The sequence below is a fragment of the Chinchilla lanigera genome, unplaced genomic scaffold (genome assembly GCF_000276665.1).
Source record: "Chinchilla lanigera isolate Chin_1 unplaced genomic scaffold, ChiLan1.0 scaffold00119, whole genome shotgun sequence".
NCBI lineage: Eukaryota > Metazoa > Chordata > Mammalia > Rodentia > Chinchillidae > Chinchilla > Chinchilla lanigera.
In genome coordinates this window covers 1,544,840-1,562,889 of record NW_004955520.1, presented here as the reverse complement: position 1 = coordinate 1,562,889, position 18,050 = coordinate 1,544,840, and the positions used below count along the sequence as shown (strand labels likewise).

General features: G+C 56.8%; 1 protein-coding gene across 10 annotated transcripts; it reads right to left on the bottom strand.

Moving 5' to 3' along the window:
* Positions 1-808: 808 nt before the first annotated feature.
* On the bottom strand, positions 809-18,050 carry Tlr5 (toll-like receptor 5). Of its 10 annotated transcripts, none has more exons than XR_001231878.1 (7): positions 17,996-18,050; positions 16,281-16,427; positions 9,617-9,909; positions 7,902-8,123; positions 6,924-7,093; positions 6,693-6,746; positions 809-1,640 (listed from the first exon to the last, which is right to left on the bottom strand). XR_001231878.1 is itself a non-coding variant. In XM_013507068.1 (7 exons), exons 6-7 carry the CDS (start codon positions 7,952-7,954, stop codon positions 3,797-3,799), a joined length of 2,628 nt encoding a protein of 875 aa, XP_013362522.1. In that variant the 5' UTR covers positions 7,955-8,123; positions 9,617-9,909; positions 10,952-11,719; positions 14,909-15,041; positions 16,281-16,427; positions 17,996-18,050; the 3' UTR covers positions 809-3,796. The 10 variants fall into 10 exon arrangements, 6 of the variants coding, with proteins under 6 accessions (XP_013362522.1, XP_013362527.1, XP_013362528.1 ...); XM_013507068.1 differs by lacking the exons at positions 6,693-6,746; positions 6,924-7,093 and adding exons at positions 10,952-11,719; positions 14,909-15,041 and having other exon boundaries at positions 809-6,371; XM_013507073.1 differs by having other exon boundaries at positions 809-6,371.

The window sequence follows — 18,050 nt, the reverse complement described above, 5'->3', positions numbered from 1 at the left end:
GGGTGTTTCCAGTGCTGGCTGATACAAGTAACACTGCGAAGAACGTTTTGCTGTGCCCCCGGGGAACACGTGCCCGGGGTTCTGTTGTGTACACACCCGTTCGTAAAGCATCCCATGACACTGCGGGCACGGACTTCCCCGCAGTAGGCAGCGGCGTTCACACACTCAGGGCCGGCCCAGGAGTTCTGCATCTTTGCCGTCGCCTTCTTAACCTAACCCTCCACTGGGTGGCAGGGGCAGCACAAGGTTTTCATTTGCATTTTTCTTTTCATTTGCTTGTTGGGCGATGGATGACCTTTTGCGAAGTTCTTGTCCTTGCTTCCATTTTTCTTTTCTGTTGTCTTTCCCTCTTGATTTGTAGACACCCGTCCACGTTCTCACCCTGAGCCTTTCCAGACGTGTGGAGCGAACGTGTTCTGAGTGGAGGTCTGCCCTCTCCCCCGAGTCTTTCCCGGACACATGCCCTTCTTGGTCCCTTCCCCCACTTGGACAGCCTTGTAGCCTTCTGGGGCCTTTAAAAGATTCTAGAAATAACTTCTCCAGCTTTTCTGGATGTTCCAAAGAAGAACTGGCGGAACTGCCCCAGGCCATCACCATTAACTCTTCAAGTTTATTCTTCTGGCTTTTCCATACTTCTAAATATGTACTCAGTGTATCTAGACTTTTCTTTTCCTTTTTTAAGACAGGGTCTCCCTGTACAGTTCAGGCTGACCTTGAGCTCACTTTGTAGCCCAGGCTGGTCTTGAACTCACAACGATCCTCCTGCCTCAGCCTCCCAAGTGCTGGTATATCTAGACTTAATACTGTAAACATTTTATATTAATTTTTATTGTAGCAGATGAACATTTAATGATCTTGCACCTGTACCCCCAATAGTGTTATTCCATGATTTAAAACTTTAAGCCGCTTTTATTTTACATTATATCAAAAATTATTCACTGCAGATGCATGAGGTTGACAGGAATTTTCAAAGTCAGTATTTGGGGTGATGAGTGAGAGTCCCTTTGAAGCTTTCAACAGCCTCAACGAATATCTACATCTTCTAGAACAGTCTCAGTTTCAAACACAGTAAGCTGTAGGCAGTGTCAGATTCCTGGCTTATTCCCACTGTTTCAGCACACCCCAAAGGCCATGCCCTGCGGATGGCAGTGGGCCGGGGTGTCTCCCAAGGCCCCTGTGTTAGCGGGTCCCCCCCAGAGTGGCACCACGGGAGGGTGTGGCTTTAGAAGCAGGGCCTCATGGTGGTCTTGGGCCACCTGTGCTCTCAGAGGGCACCATGGGACCCAAGCCCCTGCCTTTTCCTCCCTTTCCTCCCGCTTTCTAGCTGCACAGTGGGCATCTTGCTCCAGCACACCCACCCACCATGGTGTACTTCCTGTGGCAGGCCCAAGAGCAGGGGGCCACGGGCCGTGGAGTGGACCCTTCAAAACTGTGAGCAGGACAGCCGCTTCCTCCTCCATGCTGCTCACCTGGGTGCTCGTTGGGTGAGTTTATCAGTGTCCTGGAGCCTGACTTCCAGCTACTGGGTGCCGGATGCCACTTCCTGCTTGGCCCCCCTGGCCTGTCCCTTGGGCATCCAGACACTGACAGAGTGGAAAAGACACGGGAAATGGCCTCAAAATGATTTCCAGCTGCTGAGCCTGGTGACAGAAGAAAAGACAAATGAAGAGATTTTAAGGGAACTTCAGGTCTTTGCTGAAAAAGATTCCTGGGTGAATTAGAGACATGGTCGATTTGCGAGCGGCTGGGACGTGTGACGCGAACTCTGCCCTGACCCTGGGATGGAGATGAGGGGCGGAAGGGCTTCCTGAGGGAGCCACTTGGGGTGCGCCTCCAGCTGTGTGTGCTGCAGTGCGGGCTGGGAGAGGCTGTGACAGAGTTTTTCCACGTGGAGCGCCATCAGCTCACGAGGGACAACTTCCTTGGCTGCTGGTGTGGGCCGCGACTCCCCCACCAGCCTGGGAGGAGCTCCGCGCCATGAAATGTGCCGCGGATTCTTACAGCCTGGGGTCTCATCCTCTCATCCAGGCCTCTGTGGCTGTCCCTGCCGCTGCCTCCCCTGGAGAGCCCAGTGGCACAGGTGGGGACACGGAGGTGGGCATCACATGCACCCTGTGCGCTCACTGAGCGTGTGCTGGGACCAGGGACCAACCAGCCTGAAGTATGTGATCCGCCAGACAGGGATCTGCTGTCGGGATCCCATCGTACCAAACACAGTGGCAGACCCTGTGTCACAGCTCAGGGACAGAAACCTGCAGGGCCACGAAGAAAGGGGAGCAAACTCCTCAGGGTGGACAAGGATGAACCAGTGCACATCCGGGAAGCTCTAGGTGGCTCAAGGCGCCTGTGATATGTCTTGACATGCAGGTGGGACACAGAAGAAAGGTCCTCCTTGGTGGACTCAACAGGCCAGAGGGGCTCCCAGCTGGCAGAGGAGGCAGGAACAGCACGTGCCGGTGTGAAAAGAACAGATAAGGCATCAAGAGTCTTCACAAAAGTTCGAGGGGACTCTGAGTGGGATGGACCATCAGGCTCCAGGGGCTGGATTTTGAAGAACATGTAAAACATGTGGGGAGATAAGGGAGAACATTCCAGAAAAAAGGTCTGCAAAGGAGCAATTCCATCACCGGGCAGAGGACACTGCTGTGTCTTGGATAAGAAGTGGCCCGACAGAGCCGGGCTGGTGCACGTGCACGTGAGCATGAGCATGAGTGCATGCGTGTGTCACGGGGAGGGACAGCAGAGGCATCCCGGGGAGTGGGTGGCAGGTCCACAGCGGATGTGAGTGAGGGGTAATCAGGACGCACTTTGGTTTACATTTTCTTAATGGATTTGCAAAAAGAAGTCTGTATTAATAAACATAAAAAAGGACTAGAATGCAAAATACACATAGGTTCCTTTTAGGATTAAAAAATCCAGACCCAAAGCCGTGGTGACCGGGCATGGAGTCTCCAGTGTGCGTGGTCTCTTGCGGCCTCCAGGCAGTGCATGGAGAGAGCCCAGCAGCCCTGATGCTGGGGCCCAGGTGAGTCCCGCAGCAGCTCTAGGAGGTGGTGCTGTGATGGCCCAGCTGATAAGGGGACCCAAACACTCCAGGTCACAGGGCTCTCAGCCACGGAGTCCAAATCTGTGTGCGGGGCCTGTTTCTTCCTACAGCAGCGTGCGGAGTTGACGAACAAGGTGAGGTGGGCAGGAAAGAGAGGAGGTCGCTTGGTGCGGAGTCCTGGGAGGGCCGAGCTGAGCTGAAAGATTCCACCACCCATGACAGTGCAGTGTGGCCACAGGGTGCGGTTATTCCCACCCCAGGGTCTCCAGGGCCACCTTTCATCCCCTTTCATCTGGGAGTGGTGCCACAGCCATTGTCCCTGTAGATGGGGAAGGAAGCACGGTTCCCCTTCGATTGTTTCCTATTTAGTGTGGGTTTGCAGAGCACAACGCTCAGAGTCACTGCCCAGCCCGTTCTGGAGCAGAGCCCCAGCAAGAGCATGGAGCCATCTGTCACTTTCCCCAAGGTGTCCCTGCCACGCTGGGGACACTGCCGTCACACATCATGACAGAATGGCAACCCTGGTCTGAGAGCAAGGGGCTGCTGCTAGGCACAGCTGCAGTTTTCTAGATCTGCTCTTTCCCGTTTGGAGGGCAGTGAGACAAAACCTGGAGTGGACAGGAAAACCGAGAGATGGATGCTCTCTTCATAGCAGGAAGGAGACCCCAGAAAGGACTCCCACGGGCAACTTGGCACAAATGCAAAGCGAAGTTTTCTGTGGCTCGGGACGTGCTGCAAGCTGCCCTTTCACTAGGAGGTGGTTACGGTTTGCAGCTGAATGCCACTGTCTTCCTTCTTTCCCTTCTCTTTCTTTAGTATGTGCTGAGAGAGTTTACTGAGAAACCAGCCCACATCCTGGAGGTCCTCAGGCCACCTCAAGTACTGCTGCTTCTGCACAAATCCTCGGATCGCCGGATGTCTCATCAGCTCATACTGGGTCAGTGACCCCACCACCACCACGATGAGCACTCTCCGCAGGTCAGACACACACCTGCCCTGGGCGTGGCTGAAGGCTTCCAGGCACCACCCGTCGCCGAGGAAGTGCCTGCTCACGAGGCAGACCACTTTCCTGCTGCTCCAGACGGCGGCCTGGAGGTTGGCAATGTGGTCTTCCCCTGGCACAAAGTCTCTCTCCTCAAAGCACAGGTTAAGCCTGTTTCGGTCACTGTACTGGGCGTCCAGGTGTTTCAGCAAAGCATTCTGCACCCATTCGAAGTCTTTGCTACTGAAGCAGAAGTAGGCATCGTACTTGTAGGTGTCTGATTCTCTCCTCAGGGGGCGGTCGCCCGACAGCAGGCTCTGTGCTGTCTTGTAGCACAGAAAACAAAAGCCCCGGAGCTTTGTGACTACGAGGACGGTCATGAGGAACAGGGTCACAGTGGTCAGAGACACGAGGAAAAGGGAAAACCGCAGGGACTTTAAGGCCTCCTCTTCATCACAGCCTTCTGTGGAGAGAGAGTAGAGGGACACGTCTGCGAGCCAGGCAGGGTACGCGCAGGACATGTCCTCCGGAGACCCCTCCAGAGTGGTGCTGGTGCGGTTGAGCCATCTGACGAAAGTGCTGAGCTCACACTCACAGATGAACCTGTTATGAGTTATGTCCAAGGAACGAAGCGATGCGAACGAGCCAGGGTCAGGAGAGAGGAGCTGGTTCCTGGATATGTCCAGGACCTCCAGGTTGGCTGGTAAACTGCCGGGAGAGAGCACTGTCAGCCTGTTGGAGCTGAGGCTAAGTCCTCTCAGTGAAGCCAGGTCACTAAATACCCCAGGGGGGAGGAAATTAAGGTAGTTATTATTCAGAAACAGAACCCGGAGACGGGAAAGCCCCTTAAAGACATCCCAGCAGAGCCCGGTTTCCCAGGCGAGTTGCAGCATATTTTCTCCTAGGAAAAGGTTTTCTAAGCTGGGGTTTGCTGAAGGGCTAAGACCTGGCTGACAAGAGGAAAGGCGATTCTGATTTAAGATGAGTGTCTGGAGATGCGGTACCCGGAGAAGAAAGTAGAGATCCGACAGCTTTTCCAGCCTGTTTTCTGATAACTGGATGAAATTGACCCTAAGGTCAATGTTTGGCAAGGTCACCAGTTTATTGCCACTTAGGAAGACAGTCAGTATGCTTGGAATAAAGGAAATGGTCTTCAGAGCATTGTCCCGGAGATCCAAGGTCTCGAGATTTGCCAGGAATCTGAAGGTTTGGTCCTGAATGATCCCAATGTGGTTCTTCTGCAGATCGATGTATGCTACGCTGGGCAGCCCGTGGAAGTTGGAATTGTACAGTTCCCCTAGGAGATTAAATGACATATTGAGAATCTGCAGGCTGTCAAGTCCGAGGAATGCTCCGTCTGAGATCTTGTTTATCTTGTTGTGGGCAAGGTTCAGAACCTTCAAGTCCTTGAGTGTCCCAAAGAGCCTGGGGTTCAGGGAGAAGATGAACCCTCCCGAGAGGTCCAGGCTCCTCACCGAGCTTCTGGCCAGGCCTGCGAATGTGCTCCAGTCAGGATCTTTGATGTTATGGAAGCCAAATCCAGAGCCCATGATGTGGTGTTGAAGAATCAAAGAGGAAACCACACTCCCGGAGATGGCGCTGCTGAAGTTTCCGGTGATGGCCGCTGTCCAGCCGTTCTGGGAAGCGTCCAGGGTCTCCAGCCGCAGATTCCGGAATGGGTTTCCGCACTGCTCCCAGTCTAGCCCCCTGCTGTACACCTGGGTCGATCTGAGACTGAGAAAAGACAACGTCTTCCCTTGGAGCGGGCTGAGCTCGCCCTCACATACGGTGAGGATTTTGTTGAGAGAAAAATCCATGGAATTTAAGGAATTCAGCTCCTGAAATGAAGGATGAAGGGAAAGGCTACTAATCTGATTGAAGGACAGGTCCAGGTGGGCTAAGGAATTTAAATTTCTGAAATAACCGTCCCTCAGCACAGCCTCCGAGAGACCACAGGAAAACAGTCTAAGCTCAAACAGCCGGGACAGGCCCTGGAAAGTGTCCGGATGCAGGATGTGGAACTTGTTGTTGCCCAGGTCCAAGATCCTGAGGTTGGGCAGGTTCTGGAAGGCCTCTGGGCCGATGGTCAAGGGTTTTAACTGGGCCGCGAGCTCGAGAAGCTGGAGCTGCTCCAGGAAGGGGAACGACGTGCTGGTGACCGTCCCGATGTAGTTGAAGCTCAGCAGGAGGTTCCTTGTGGTGTTGGGGACTGGGGGCACCTGGGTGAGGTTGCAGGAACGGAACAAGGCTATCTGACCATCGGAGGAGCAGGGCTGGACTCCGAGCACAGGGCTGTCCATGAGGACCATGCCTATGAGAAGGCCAAGGGGACCTGCCATGCTCCTACGGAAGAGAGAACAACAGCGCTCAGCCCAAGCCCCCAGAGCTTGCAGACCCCAAGGATGTGCCACGCCCTCAAGCCCTTTGCTCCTCTGACCCCACGAGCAGGGTGCTGGCAGGCGTTGCTGGTGTAGACAAGGCTGCTCTGGCCGTTGTTCTATGACACCCTCCATACTGCATCTTCTACACACTGGTCACCACTCCAGGTGTCTAACAGACACTGCGCCGGGCTGGGGCTGCAGTTCAGGGGTGATGCGCCTGCCTTGCATGCCTGGCTCCTGAGTTCAGTCACTAGTACAAAGCGAAACAAAACCAACAACTTACCTGTGCTTTACATTAACTGCATTTGCTCATCCCTTCAAGATTTGCTGAGGAGAACTGCAGAAAATGACAGGAATGAACACAGCTGTGCTTCCTCTCAGCCGAAGGGTCCCTTAGAGCCCCAGAAGTCACCTGAGGCTGGAAAACACCCCACTGTCCCCGCCCTGCCCTGGCCTCCAGCCCATCTCCAGGGCCCCGAGCGGGTCCGTGCACCGCACAGCTTTTCACCCGGACCTTGGGGTGCTCTGTTGCCGTCTCCACCGCGTCCGACTGGGTCAGCGTCACAAGGTGTGCTATGCCCCCGCTCACACTGACATCTGCGTGGTACGTGAGCGCGCAACAATGGCCAGGCCACCCGCGTAAGTCATGGGGGAGGTCGCCCTCTGTCTGGGGTGAGGGTTTGCCTAGTGGGAGCAGCAGCAGAGAAAGGGGATTAGTACTTGTGTCCCCAGCACTGTGCTGGGTCCCATGAGAACAGAGGGAGCTCGCAGGGACCCTATCCTCAAATCTGTCACCCACACAGCTCCTCCAGGCCTGGGCCTGGGTCGCATCCAATTTGCCCACCGTTCTCCCAAGCCCACCTTGCTGTTCGTGTCCGCTCACTCGGTGTTCATTGTCTGTCTCCCGCTTGCACACAGTGTATCAGCACTGCAGAGGACACTAGCGTGGGGGCCTTGCTAGTACAGCCGTGGCTCTTGAGGGGGACAGCGGCCGGGGAGCACTCTGTCCGCCTGCAGGCATCCGGGCCCTTTGGGTCTTCACACGAGGGGGGTCCACCCCCAGGAGGCAGGGACCCTGATATCACAACAGTCCTGTGCCTCGCAGGGCCCTTGGGACCCCCCTCCCCACTTGAGCGTCCCCAAAGGCTGAACACCTAGTCCAAAGCCCCTCAGAACCGGACTTTGCCTCCCACACTTGGATATGTACTGGATTTTCTGGGAGCGCAGCTGCCTGTTGGCTGGGGAAGCCTGAGCCTTTTTCACTTGAGCTGATGCAGCGTGACTCTATTTGGATCGCATCCCCATGGCCAGGCCTCTGTGGGAATCAGGAACAGGATTTCTGAGTGACCGTGGTGGCGGCTGCTTATGTGTAAGCAAATTCATGGGGTCTTCCTTTCAGGGTGTAATTTAAAAAGTGCTAGTTGAATAGTACTTTATTTCACTTAAATCCGAACTTATTCTTTCTCACAAGTCAGCCTGAATGTCCACCTACCTCATTTTGTCTTCCAGTGTCGAGGTAGCAAGCATTCCCTCGGAAATATACATCAATCGCCACAAATTCTTTCTCTTTTACACACCAGTTGGGGCATTACAGTGATTTCTTTAAGATTATGTGCAGGTACATGATGCTGTGCTTGTGATTCCACAGCAGTGCAGAAAGGCTGTTCAACGTCTGCCCAGAGGGGCCAGGGCGCACACCCTGCGGTCCAGGCACCTGAAACGAAAACCAGGACTCCTCTGGATGCTTATTCCCTCCACCTATGTAGCCTGTCACTGTTTCATTTGTGAGTGACTACACCGCACGGGTGATCGCATATAAATCATGATCGACAAGGCACGGCTAAAAAGGGCTCACACGGGCGGAGAGAGATGGATGCTTAGAGGACAGACACAAGGCTGGCACTGCCACGGTCCTCAGGCCCCAGCTAAGTCTGGGGTGTGGCCCTGGGCTGTGGCCCTGGAAGTTTCGGATGCAGTCACGAGGAGGGGAAGCAGGGGCCCCATTCGTGGTACCCAGGGTGAGCGTTCTGAAGATGTGTGTCATAGGAGACCAGAACGGGGGAAGTCACCTTGCGACCAAGGAGAGAAGAGGGGCTCCCTGAACAGGCATATCCACGTGGGGTTCTACACGGCCCACGCCCCATCCTGCCGTGTGAACTGGATTCTAACACGACCTACAAGGCTCGTACAAGATCAGCCTCCCGAGCCCGAGGATGCCAGCGTGAGTCTCCTCGCTCAGCCTGCCCACACAGGGAACGCACACAGGGCCTCTGTTTCGAAGTCCGGGACCCTCTGAGAATCTGCAGGGGACTTGGAGTCCTCGTCTCCAAAGCTGTACATTTGCATCACAAACCAAATTCTGCATCCAGGCTGAGTCCCTACCACCTGACACTTCCCACTGCAGCAACTCAGCGAGAACCTTCCGTTTACACAGAATGACCACAGTGCTTCCTACTCTAGAGCAGGGGCTGCGGCCACGCACCGTAAAGGACCAGACGGTGAACATTTCAGGCTTTGCAATCTAAACACAGACCGCAGTTTGCTGACCTCTGTTCTAGAAGAAAAGAGAACAGAAACCGCAACTTCACTTCATTTTAAGTGGCCAAAACGTGAACATGTTCTGACGTTGAACTGTCACAAATAATGACCAGAGCCGGGAACACAGCTCAGTGGCACAAGCACCTGCCTGGCAAGCACGAGGTCGTGAGTTCGATTCCCAATACCAAAAGAAAAGAAAACAAATAGTGATCAGGAAGAACTGGCTTCATCCCCCAGTTGTTGACAGCTTTGCAGCCCCTGCCTTATCCAAACATGAGGACACATTCTCACCTTCCATAACCACACAGAGAGAGCCCCAGAGACCTGGAGTGAGAACCCCAGCTCAGAACCCAGTTACCATTTTCACTTTCAGTTCTGTCTTTGGAGGACTCAGAGCTGGTCTCTACTGCACACACAGAACCAGGCAGTGTGGCCGTCAGTGGGGTAGCGGTGAGTGGAAAACCGCCTCAAACGACACATATTCAAGACAGCAAAATTTCAAGTCTGCCGCAGGGAAGCTGGAATTGAAGGGCTTCGGATAAAGCCGGCTAAAGATGCAGTTGCAGGGAAAACTGTTCGGGCTTATGTTGCACCACACAGAACCCTGCAGACCCATTTGTTTGCTCATGAAGTACCCAGGGGCTTGAAATAAGCGAGCACATGTTTTACCTCAGAAGCGGATCTCTGTGCGTCCAGTGGCAGGGAAGGTGAGGGGGGCCAGGCCAGCTGACAGCAGAGGTGCTGGAGAGGCAGCTTCGCAGGCAGAAGCCGAGGAAGGGTCCACCACAGATGCCCAGCTGCGAGGGATGAGCGCTGTGGAACCCCAGGACACCAGGTCTGGAGAGAATACGAGCTAGGTGGGTTGCTGCAGACAAAGCCCACCCTCAGGAAGACAGGGCGCAAGAACAGAGTCCACATGGCATGAGGGCAGCAGGCAAGGTCTGGACGACGTGGACACGGACCTGGCAGAATAGACAGAGGTCTGAGGCCAGAAGGGGCTGCACCACATGGGAGTGGGGGGATGCTGGGGCCACCTGCTCCTCCCCTGGCCCTTGAGGCAGGAGCCACCCCGCCAGCAAGCTGGGTGTCCAGTGGTGGTCAGGACACGGGGGGGACTAAAAGCTCTTGGGGCAGAATGCTCCCAGATCACCCCTATGCTGAGGTGGACCCTCAGCTTATGAACTCGATCTGCTCCTGAGGCTGTTGTAACTTGAGGTGCCAGCTGAAGACCTTTAGAGTCCCTCCTGGTGCACAGCAGATCTGACCTGCTTAGAGAGACACTGGCCCAGGATTTCTCAACTAACCCCACAGGAAAGGGTGTTGTCACGCTCCCTCCAGAGCCCTTTATCTGTATCTGTATCTGAGGCCATCTGGAAGCACAAGTAACCAGCATTCAGGTTCATTCGATCTTGACCGGTCAGCTCAAGACTGGTCGTCAGTTAAAACTAAAATTCTGGTTGTAACCCAAGTTGCTCCTGTGCCAGGGCAGTCAGAACTCCCGGGTCCACTGGGCAAAGTAGGATGACCTCTATGACTAGTTCCACCAGGAGACTTACACCTTCCTGCTTAAAAATTGCAGCACTGTGTAACCAATGATAGCCACAAGACTTCTGGTTAAAATGAATAAAACATTAAAAAAACCAGCACTTACAGATCCCTGGTACCACAAAACCAAACCAAACCACACAAAACTCTTTGTCAGTGGGGCTGGGGGTGCAGCTCAGTGATGAGCCCCCGCTTAGCACGTGTGGGGCCCTGGGTCCTCTCCTAGCACCCAAACAAAAACAAAAACAACAAAATCCTGACATCAGCAGCACATCAAAAAGATAGGAGCCCAGTAGGAATGACAGCAGAGTATTAGCCACATTAGGAAATGATTAGGAAACACACCAATGCTGTAATCGATACGGTCTTGGACTTTGGAAAGATGGAAGTTTGTGTGCGCGAGGCAGTGGGGAGGGCTTGGGGCTAGGATCGTGTGGTTGGAAAATGAAATGCTTTAACCTCAGGAGCATCTCGGGAGGGGCAGGACCACACTGCAGCTCAAGCTGTAGCAGCTATTCCACAGGCTTTGCAGGGAGGAGTCTGAGACAGATCCCGGGGTGCCCCGCCGGCCCAAAGCCCTGTGCCGTGGTTCCAAGGCCACTGCAGCCGCGTCCACACAGGCCTGGGCTCGCCGTGTCTTCCTGGTGACGCTGAGTTTGCAGGCTGGATGCATGCAGGGTTAGGTCCGGGGGCTTCTACCAAGACCCCAGGAAAGCCCGAGAGGCCCAGGGAAAGCCGGTGTCTGGGGTGGAAGCCCCAAGAGCACTCCAGACAGGGTGCCACGTGGGTCCCTGAGTGCGCTCTCTAATGTACGGATAATCCTCCCCAGTACATCAATGCTCCCTGACATCAATGGTGTTAGAAACAAAGCCAGATTTCAAAACAATGTTACGGCAGGACTAGGGCCTGGGGGAGTATCTGTATGGTATGGGGTGGCCTCAAGTGGGCCATCCAGGATGTCTCCCTTTGAGCTACACTCAGCCATCTGTGCCTGTCAGGTTACCCGCTGGGGGGCTCGAGGAAAAGCAGACTCTGACTTCAGGCCCCGGGGCGCTGAGTGCATGCGCCGTGCACGGCGAGAGGTGCAGCGATACCGCGCCCGGTCAAGGGCCGCTTTCCCAGCGGCAGCTGCAGAACTGCGAGTCTACAGGACGGAAGGAAAGCACAGGTCCGACTGCTGTGTTGAACGGTGTCTTTAAGGCTCCTGAGAAGTGAGGAGGGAGGAGCCTGGAAGAAAGAAACAGGACTGGGGCGGGGGCGGGGGCGGGGGGCTCTGATCCTGTCTCCCAGCTGCAGCTTTCTCAAACACTGCAGTTTCGAAACGACAATTTCCTCTTCTCCTCTCTATGCATTTTTCTTACCACCTCGGGACCAAGGCAGCCTCACTGTGCTTAATACACCTCCCTCGCCGTCTCCCATGCTGTGGGAATCCAACCCAAGTGCCTGAGTGCCCCAGCCCAGTTCTCCTTCTGCCAGGACTGAACAGGATCAGCAGGTGTGAGCAGGCTGATGTTAGAGGCGCCCAGGCCCCAGAGGAGGAAGCCACTCCCCAGGCCCGAGAGGAGGAGACGCCAGCTCCGGCTCCCTCAGAGTCTGCACTGCAGGCAAGGGTGTGAATTCCGCACAGACCCCACCTGAGAGTCACTGGCACAAACCAATGGCTCCTGAGCCTGCCGCAGCTGGGACTCGCCCAGTGCAGCGGGGTGGCAGGTGACCGGCCCCCTCGGAAAAGCGGCTCTGGCTGAGTGTGTGGCTTTGTTCCCAGAGTTGTGAAATCATGGCAGAAAGTGCCGGCTACAATCTGATCTCCTTGCTTGGGCTGTGCCCAGAGACAGCGTTCCGGCAGCTCTCGCACTCAGACCCGATGCCCGGAATCCCACCACTCAGCGAGTTCACCCGGCACACCCCAAAAACCGAAAGCAGAAGCCAGACACAGCACGCCATGTTTGCAGCAGTAAAGGGGGGCAACCCAAAGGTCCCCAAGGAAGAATCAACAAGCACAGTTGGCACACATAAAATGGGTTATGACTCAGCTGAAATTCTGACATGCTGCCGTAAGGATGAACAGTGAAGACACTTCAAGTGTAATCAACCAGAAACACAGAACAAACAGTGTAAGAGTCCACTTACATGAAGCGTCTATTTTTTTTTTCCTCCATTCAGAGTCAGGGATTGAACTGGGGCCTCGTGCATGCGGAGCACACACTCCACCACTGAGCTGCACACCGCTATGTGAGGTTTCTGCACTAGAAAAGCTCATACAGGAAGGTGAACTTAGCAGGCGGAGAAGGAGAAGACCGACTCCGGCGCGGGGGCTGGAGGAGGGAGGGTCTGAGGGCGCTGTGTGTGGCTCGGCTTGGATCATGAAGGCCGGGTCAACGTGTGTCTGGGTTCTGCGGGAAGTGGAATAGCACTATCGCCGCGGCCGCAGCGTCTGATCAGACATGGTGTTAGGGTCGTAAGACAGGAGCAGGGCTGGTCCCTTCCACTGCATGGGGTCCACTCTGCTACTCCCAGCCACTAGCAGAGCAGGTTCCTGACCTTACTGGGGACAGCAGAGCTGCACGAAGCAGCCAACCTCTGGGCCTCTGCCCGACACTTCCCTTAGCCCACAGATGCCACAGCCAGGCCAGGGTCCCTGCGCTCACGAGATGCCTGGTCCCAGACTCCAGGGTGGCTCTGGTGTCTATGGACTCTGCAGTAGCGATGCCCAGCAGCCCTGGGGCAGCAGACATCCTGGCTCGCCCAGCCCCCGGCAGCAGCTGAGGTAGGACTAGCAGTGTCCCCTGTGGAGTCGGGAAGCCTGGGTCAGGAAATCCCCGGCATGCGGGGCTTCTGCGCTACACGCACACAGCTGCACCTCCTGTCACCGTCCCAAGCGGCTGGGCACCTGGCTCCCCACAGCCTTTTCTCCGCAATAACCTGAGACGCCGAAATCATGCGGGAGACACCACAGCACTGACAGAGGACACGCACGTGAGGACGTGGCTCTGGCACCCTGGGCTGGCGCTGGGTACATGGTGGCTCACTGGCCCACCCTGCCCGGCTCCCGCCCCACCGCGCTGCCCTCTGCAGGTCCTCAAGCGGGAGTCAGCACTGCAGACACTTTCACCTCGCCTTGCACAGTGAGCAACGGAGGCCTGGGAGGCAACAGCTTCCTGGGACCCAGACCCTGTCCCTGGAGCGCCACCCTGTGCTACACTTTGTTGTGGCGGCCCTGGTGTCCGCAGCCAGCCTTGCAGGCCTCCTCTGCTGCTGTGGGGTCACTGCCCTTCCTGCACCATCCTGAGTCTGCCGCCTTGGCCCTGCCGTGACTGGGTTGCGTGCGCTGGGACGCCTCCGCCTCTGAAAGGCTGAGCTCCCGGGCCGGCTTCGCCCCGCCTCACCGTACGGCAGGCCCCTCTGCGGCCCCTTGCCTCCGCTCCTCCCGCCCTCGCAGGGCGTCCCACCTGTCCCACCTGTGCGCCTCTGTCCAGCCTTCTTCCTTCGCCTTCAGCCTTGGGCTCATCCCACCCTGCAGCGTGGTCTTCTGTCTGCACCTGAGGGTGCCCCGCACAACTCCAAGCCCTCCTCTCTCTGCCTTGATGGAGGCTACGAAGCAGCCCTGAGCAGGATTTAAAGTAGCCAACTGGCTCTCCATGTTTACTCGTGAGTCTATCCACGGCCTAGGCCCCTTGTCTGGAGATGGGCAGAGGATTCATAGTAAGTGAACCTCTGTGAGTCACTGGTCACCGCTGAGGCCTGTAGTTGTGACACCTCAAAGATAAGGCCACAGCTGAGGACGTCTGGCTCCAATCGGATGTCTGGCTCCAACCCCAATTAAGTTAAGGAGACTGCAGCTGCAGGCTCACACTCCTACAATAAATGCCAGCCGAAAGATAAGGCAGTTCTCCTGACTGACAGAATTTACTACTTGGGAAAATTCTCCCAAGGTCCTGTGAGATTCCTCTCAGATCCCTGCTTTTCTTCAGTATCCTCCTCCTTTGTTTGAAAACCAAATAAATACGGGTCGCCCAGATAAGTTCTTTGTCTCAGCCCCCAGAGAATCTTGAATTCTGTGAGAGGGTTTTGATTCTCCTGGAGCCCTAAAATCATACCACTTGTCTCATTTATTTAGCCTTTGCCGTCTACTCGTTTGGGAGACTGCAGACCTGATCACCCCGAAATAACTAGGGGATGATACTAACCCGACAGCCTCGGGCCACTGTGCCGCACAAGCGCAGGCCCCCACCCACCCTGCTGGCCTTGGCCCCATGTCAGCTGCCCTGATCCTGCTTCCGGGAGGACAGGACGGCTGGCTGGGCCTGCGCCTGGAGCTTACTGTGTTAAGAAAGTGGTGCCCACAGAGAGCTCAGAGTCCCGGGCAGTGCAGTCAGAAGCACCCTGGGCGGGCACAGCAAGAGGAGAGCAACCAACCTGCACTCTGTAAGCGGCACTCGGAGCTCAGCACGCGGGTCCCAGGCGCTTGGAGCGGGGGCAGACTCCGGTGCCCTCTGCCTGTCCGTCTGCACGAGCCTCTGCCTCACAGGATCCACAGCGCTGAGCACGCCTGTCACGCACAGCGGAGGGTAGTACAACCCTGACGGTACGGGCACGGGGGCAGCACAAGGGACGGCCAAGGCCTTGCCGGCTCCAGAGTGGGTGCAGACCAGACACTGCCAGGGGGAAGCGAGCTCCTCACGGTGATCAGTCCCCTGCACCCTGCTGTGAGTCAGAACCCTGTTCCTGAGGCCAGGTCTTCCCGCTTGGTCCCCTCTGGCCAGGGGCCACATCTCACCAGCACCTCGGGTGTGCCATGCTGGCAAATGTCCTGAGTGGTCTGCTCGCATCCCTCTCCCTTCCCTGTCTCCTGTCTGGACTCCCAGGGTGTGTGTCAGGGTCTGGATCTCCAGTGTCCCCAAAGCTTGGGCCCCAGCCTGTGGCGCTCTTGGGAGGCAGTGGGAACTTTAGGAGATGGGGCCTGCTGGGAGGAGGTGAGGTCACTGGGGGCGTGGTCTGGACAGGAGGTTGAGACCCCAGCCGCTTCCTGACACTCTCTCCCTCTGCTTCCTGGCTCCTACGAGTGTGCCACCTCATAGGCCACATGCTCCACCCCTGATGCACCAACTGGCCCAAGGACCAAGGACTGAAACCTCTGGAACCGTGAGCGGCAACCTTAGTTGATGACCTCGGGTATTTTGTCCCGGTGACCAGCACAGTGTACGTCACCCTGACACATAGCCTTCACCGCCGCTCTAGGGACCTTCTCAGAGCACAGCCTGGACCAGGAAAATCTTCACCAGTGCCTGCTGCCCACAGAGTTGGAGCCCTCAGGAAAGCTCAGAGCCTGCCCTTCTGACAGTAACCTACTTTACAACGCTCACCTAGGGGCCCTCAGGGGTGAGCAATCCACAGAGAACAAACAACCCGGCCCACCTTCCTGGCCACATCTACACTTCCTTCCTGTGACATAACACGCCAGGAGACTCGGGAGACTCGGCCTCCGCCTGATCTCTCTGCTGAGCTGGGCCTGGGCTTGGAACACACACATCTGTGTCACTGGCTCACCTGTCCCAGTTCTCCCCAGGGCCACCTCCAAGGCCAGTCCTCCTACTTGCAGCCCTCGCATCTCTGCAGGCCCTTTAATCCACCCGCGTGAATGAGAGTTCTTCATGCCGCCTTCCCCACTAGACTGTAAATCTAGAGGGCAGGGATCCCATTTTATTCGTGGGGATCCCCACATACTTAAGCACCTCAGCAATGCTCCCTTATACTTTGCAGAAGATGAGTTTTCCTTGGGAGCACTCACCTCCCCATCCTGACACAGGGCGCTGGTGTTAAGCTCTCCTCGTTCTGGGGAAGAGGCCCCGGTGGTCCCGACTCCACTCCCCGGGAGCCTCTGCAGAGCTTGGAGTCGATACGTCTCTATGTGTGAATCAGGAGGTGCGTGGTTTTCCTGAAGGAGAGAAAAATGAGTGAGCAGAAGCAGAAAACACCCCATGGGCAGGTGTGTATGCCACACAGCTTTCTTCAGGCGGGTCTCTATTAGGCGGAATTCTAAAAGGTCAAGACCATTTTGTACGTCGAGCCACACAGGGCATCGGGGTAAAGGCACTGAAGGAATCACACTGAGAAGGTGGCATCCCAGTCCTTCCAGCTGGGCATCTTTCCTCCTCGCAGCTCCAGGGAGCGGAGAGGAAGTTTCCTCTTGGCACCCAGACGTCTGTCACGTTTCTGTGGTCACTGGTTTCTAGGGACCCAAAACAGCCTAGGACGATCGCGTATCTCCAGCTCCAGTGAGCAGAGGGCTCACTGCTCAGGGGCCTGCAGGTCTGGGGGACGGAGCTCTCAGGTGACCACCAGAGCACTACACCGCTGAGGTGAGGGTAGCGGCAAGCGTGAACTAACACGACTACCCTGGTGTCCGTCCTCCGCAGAGCCAGCCTCGCCGATGCACGGAAATGGAAAGGGAAGGCTCTGCCGGGCAGCCCGGTCCGGACAGGTGTTGCCTCCTCCTCACAGATCTGAAAGCTGGCCGGACGGCTCTGCCTCAGACAACAGGGCTGGCTAGTGCCTTGCTTTGCTCAGAGCTACAGATGTCCGGGGTGATCTGTGCCATCATCTCCTGGTGGATGGACCTTTCGGGTGATAACTAAGCCCATGTGCCTGGGCACCGTCCTCCTGGTTACTGACATATGGCCTGGTGTGTACTTCCTAGGCCTTCTGTGGGATCCCTGGAGGCCTCCTGCAGCCCAGCCCCACAGCCCACCCCAGCCCGCCTTCTGACTGGCTACCAGCGCCGCATGCTGGGAAGTTCTCCGCCACTGTTTTCTGACTCCGACGGTGAGATGATGTGAGACAGAGGTCCAGGACTACAGCTCAGAGCCCAGATCCCCCATGAATCTGCGAAGAGTGACGATCAGGCCGCACACACATGCGGACCACACGCGTCCGGAAGGCAGTGCTGACCGGGCCATCACGGAGTGCAGCACGGGCGTCTGAAGGGCACCGGGTCACGCTGCCTGTTGGTGGCGCCCAGGGCTGGGCAGATGTGTTCGCCACCCGGGGGACCCAGCCACCCTCGCAGACCTCGGCGTGGTCCCAAGCCCGGCTGGCCCCTCGGAAACGCCTTTCCGCGTGGTCCCTAGCAGCCCAGCGGCCGGGCGGCTTCTCCACCGGTCCACATTTCTCCTCCTTCCGACAGCTTTCCTCTCAGAGTCTGGAGACGCGCCCCGCGCTGCTGGTAAGCCTGGGCAGGGGCGCCAGGCTCCGGGCGGGTGCTCGGGCCGGGAAGGGGCTCCGGGCAGGGGCTCCCCGCAGGGGCTCCGGGCCGGGCACTCGCAGGATGGCCAGGTCCTGCGGACGCGGCAGGCGGTGCCCCCTAGGGGACAGGACGGCGCGGACCTGGACTCGCCACGGCCCCTCCGATCACCCTGCGCGGAAAGAGCCCGCCCGGACGCCAGGAGGAGCGCGGGGCAGAGGTCGCCGCCGGCGGGTCCGCTCCCCGCGGCCCAGGGCGCTCACCTCGCGGCTCCGAATCGCACCGCGCCGCCCGCCTGGCTCGCGCGTCCCCAGCTAC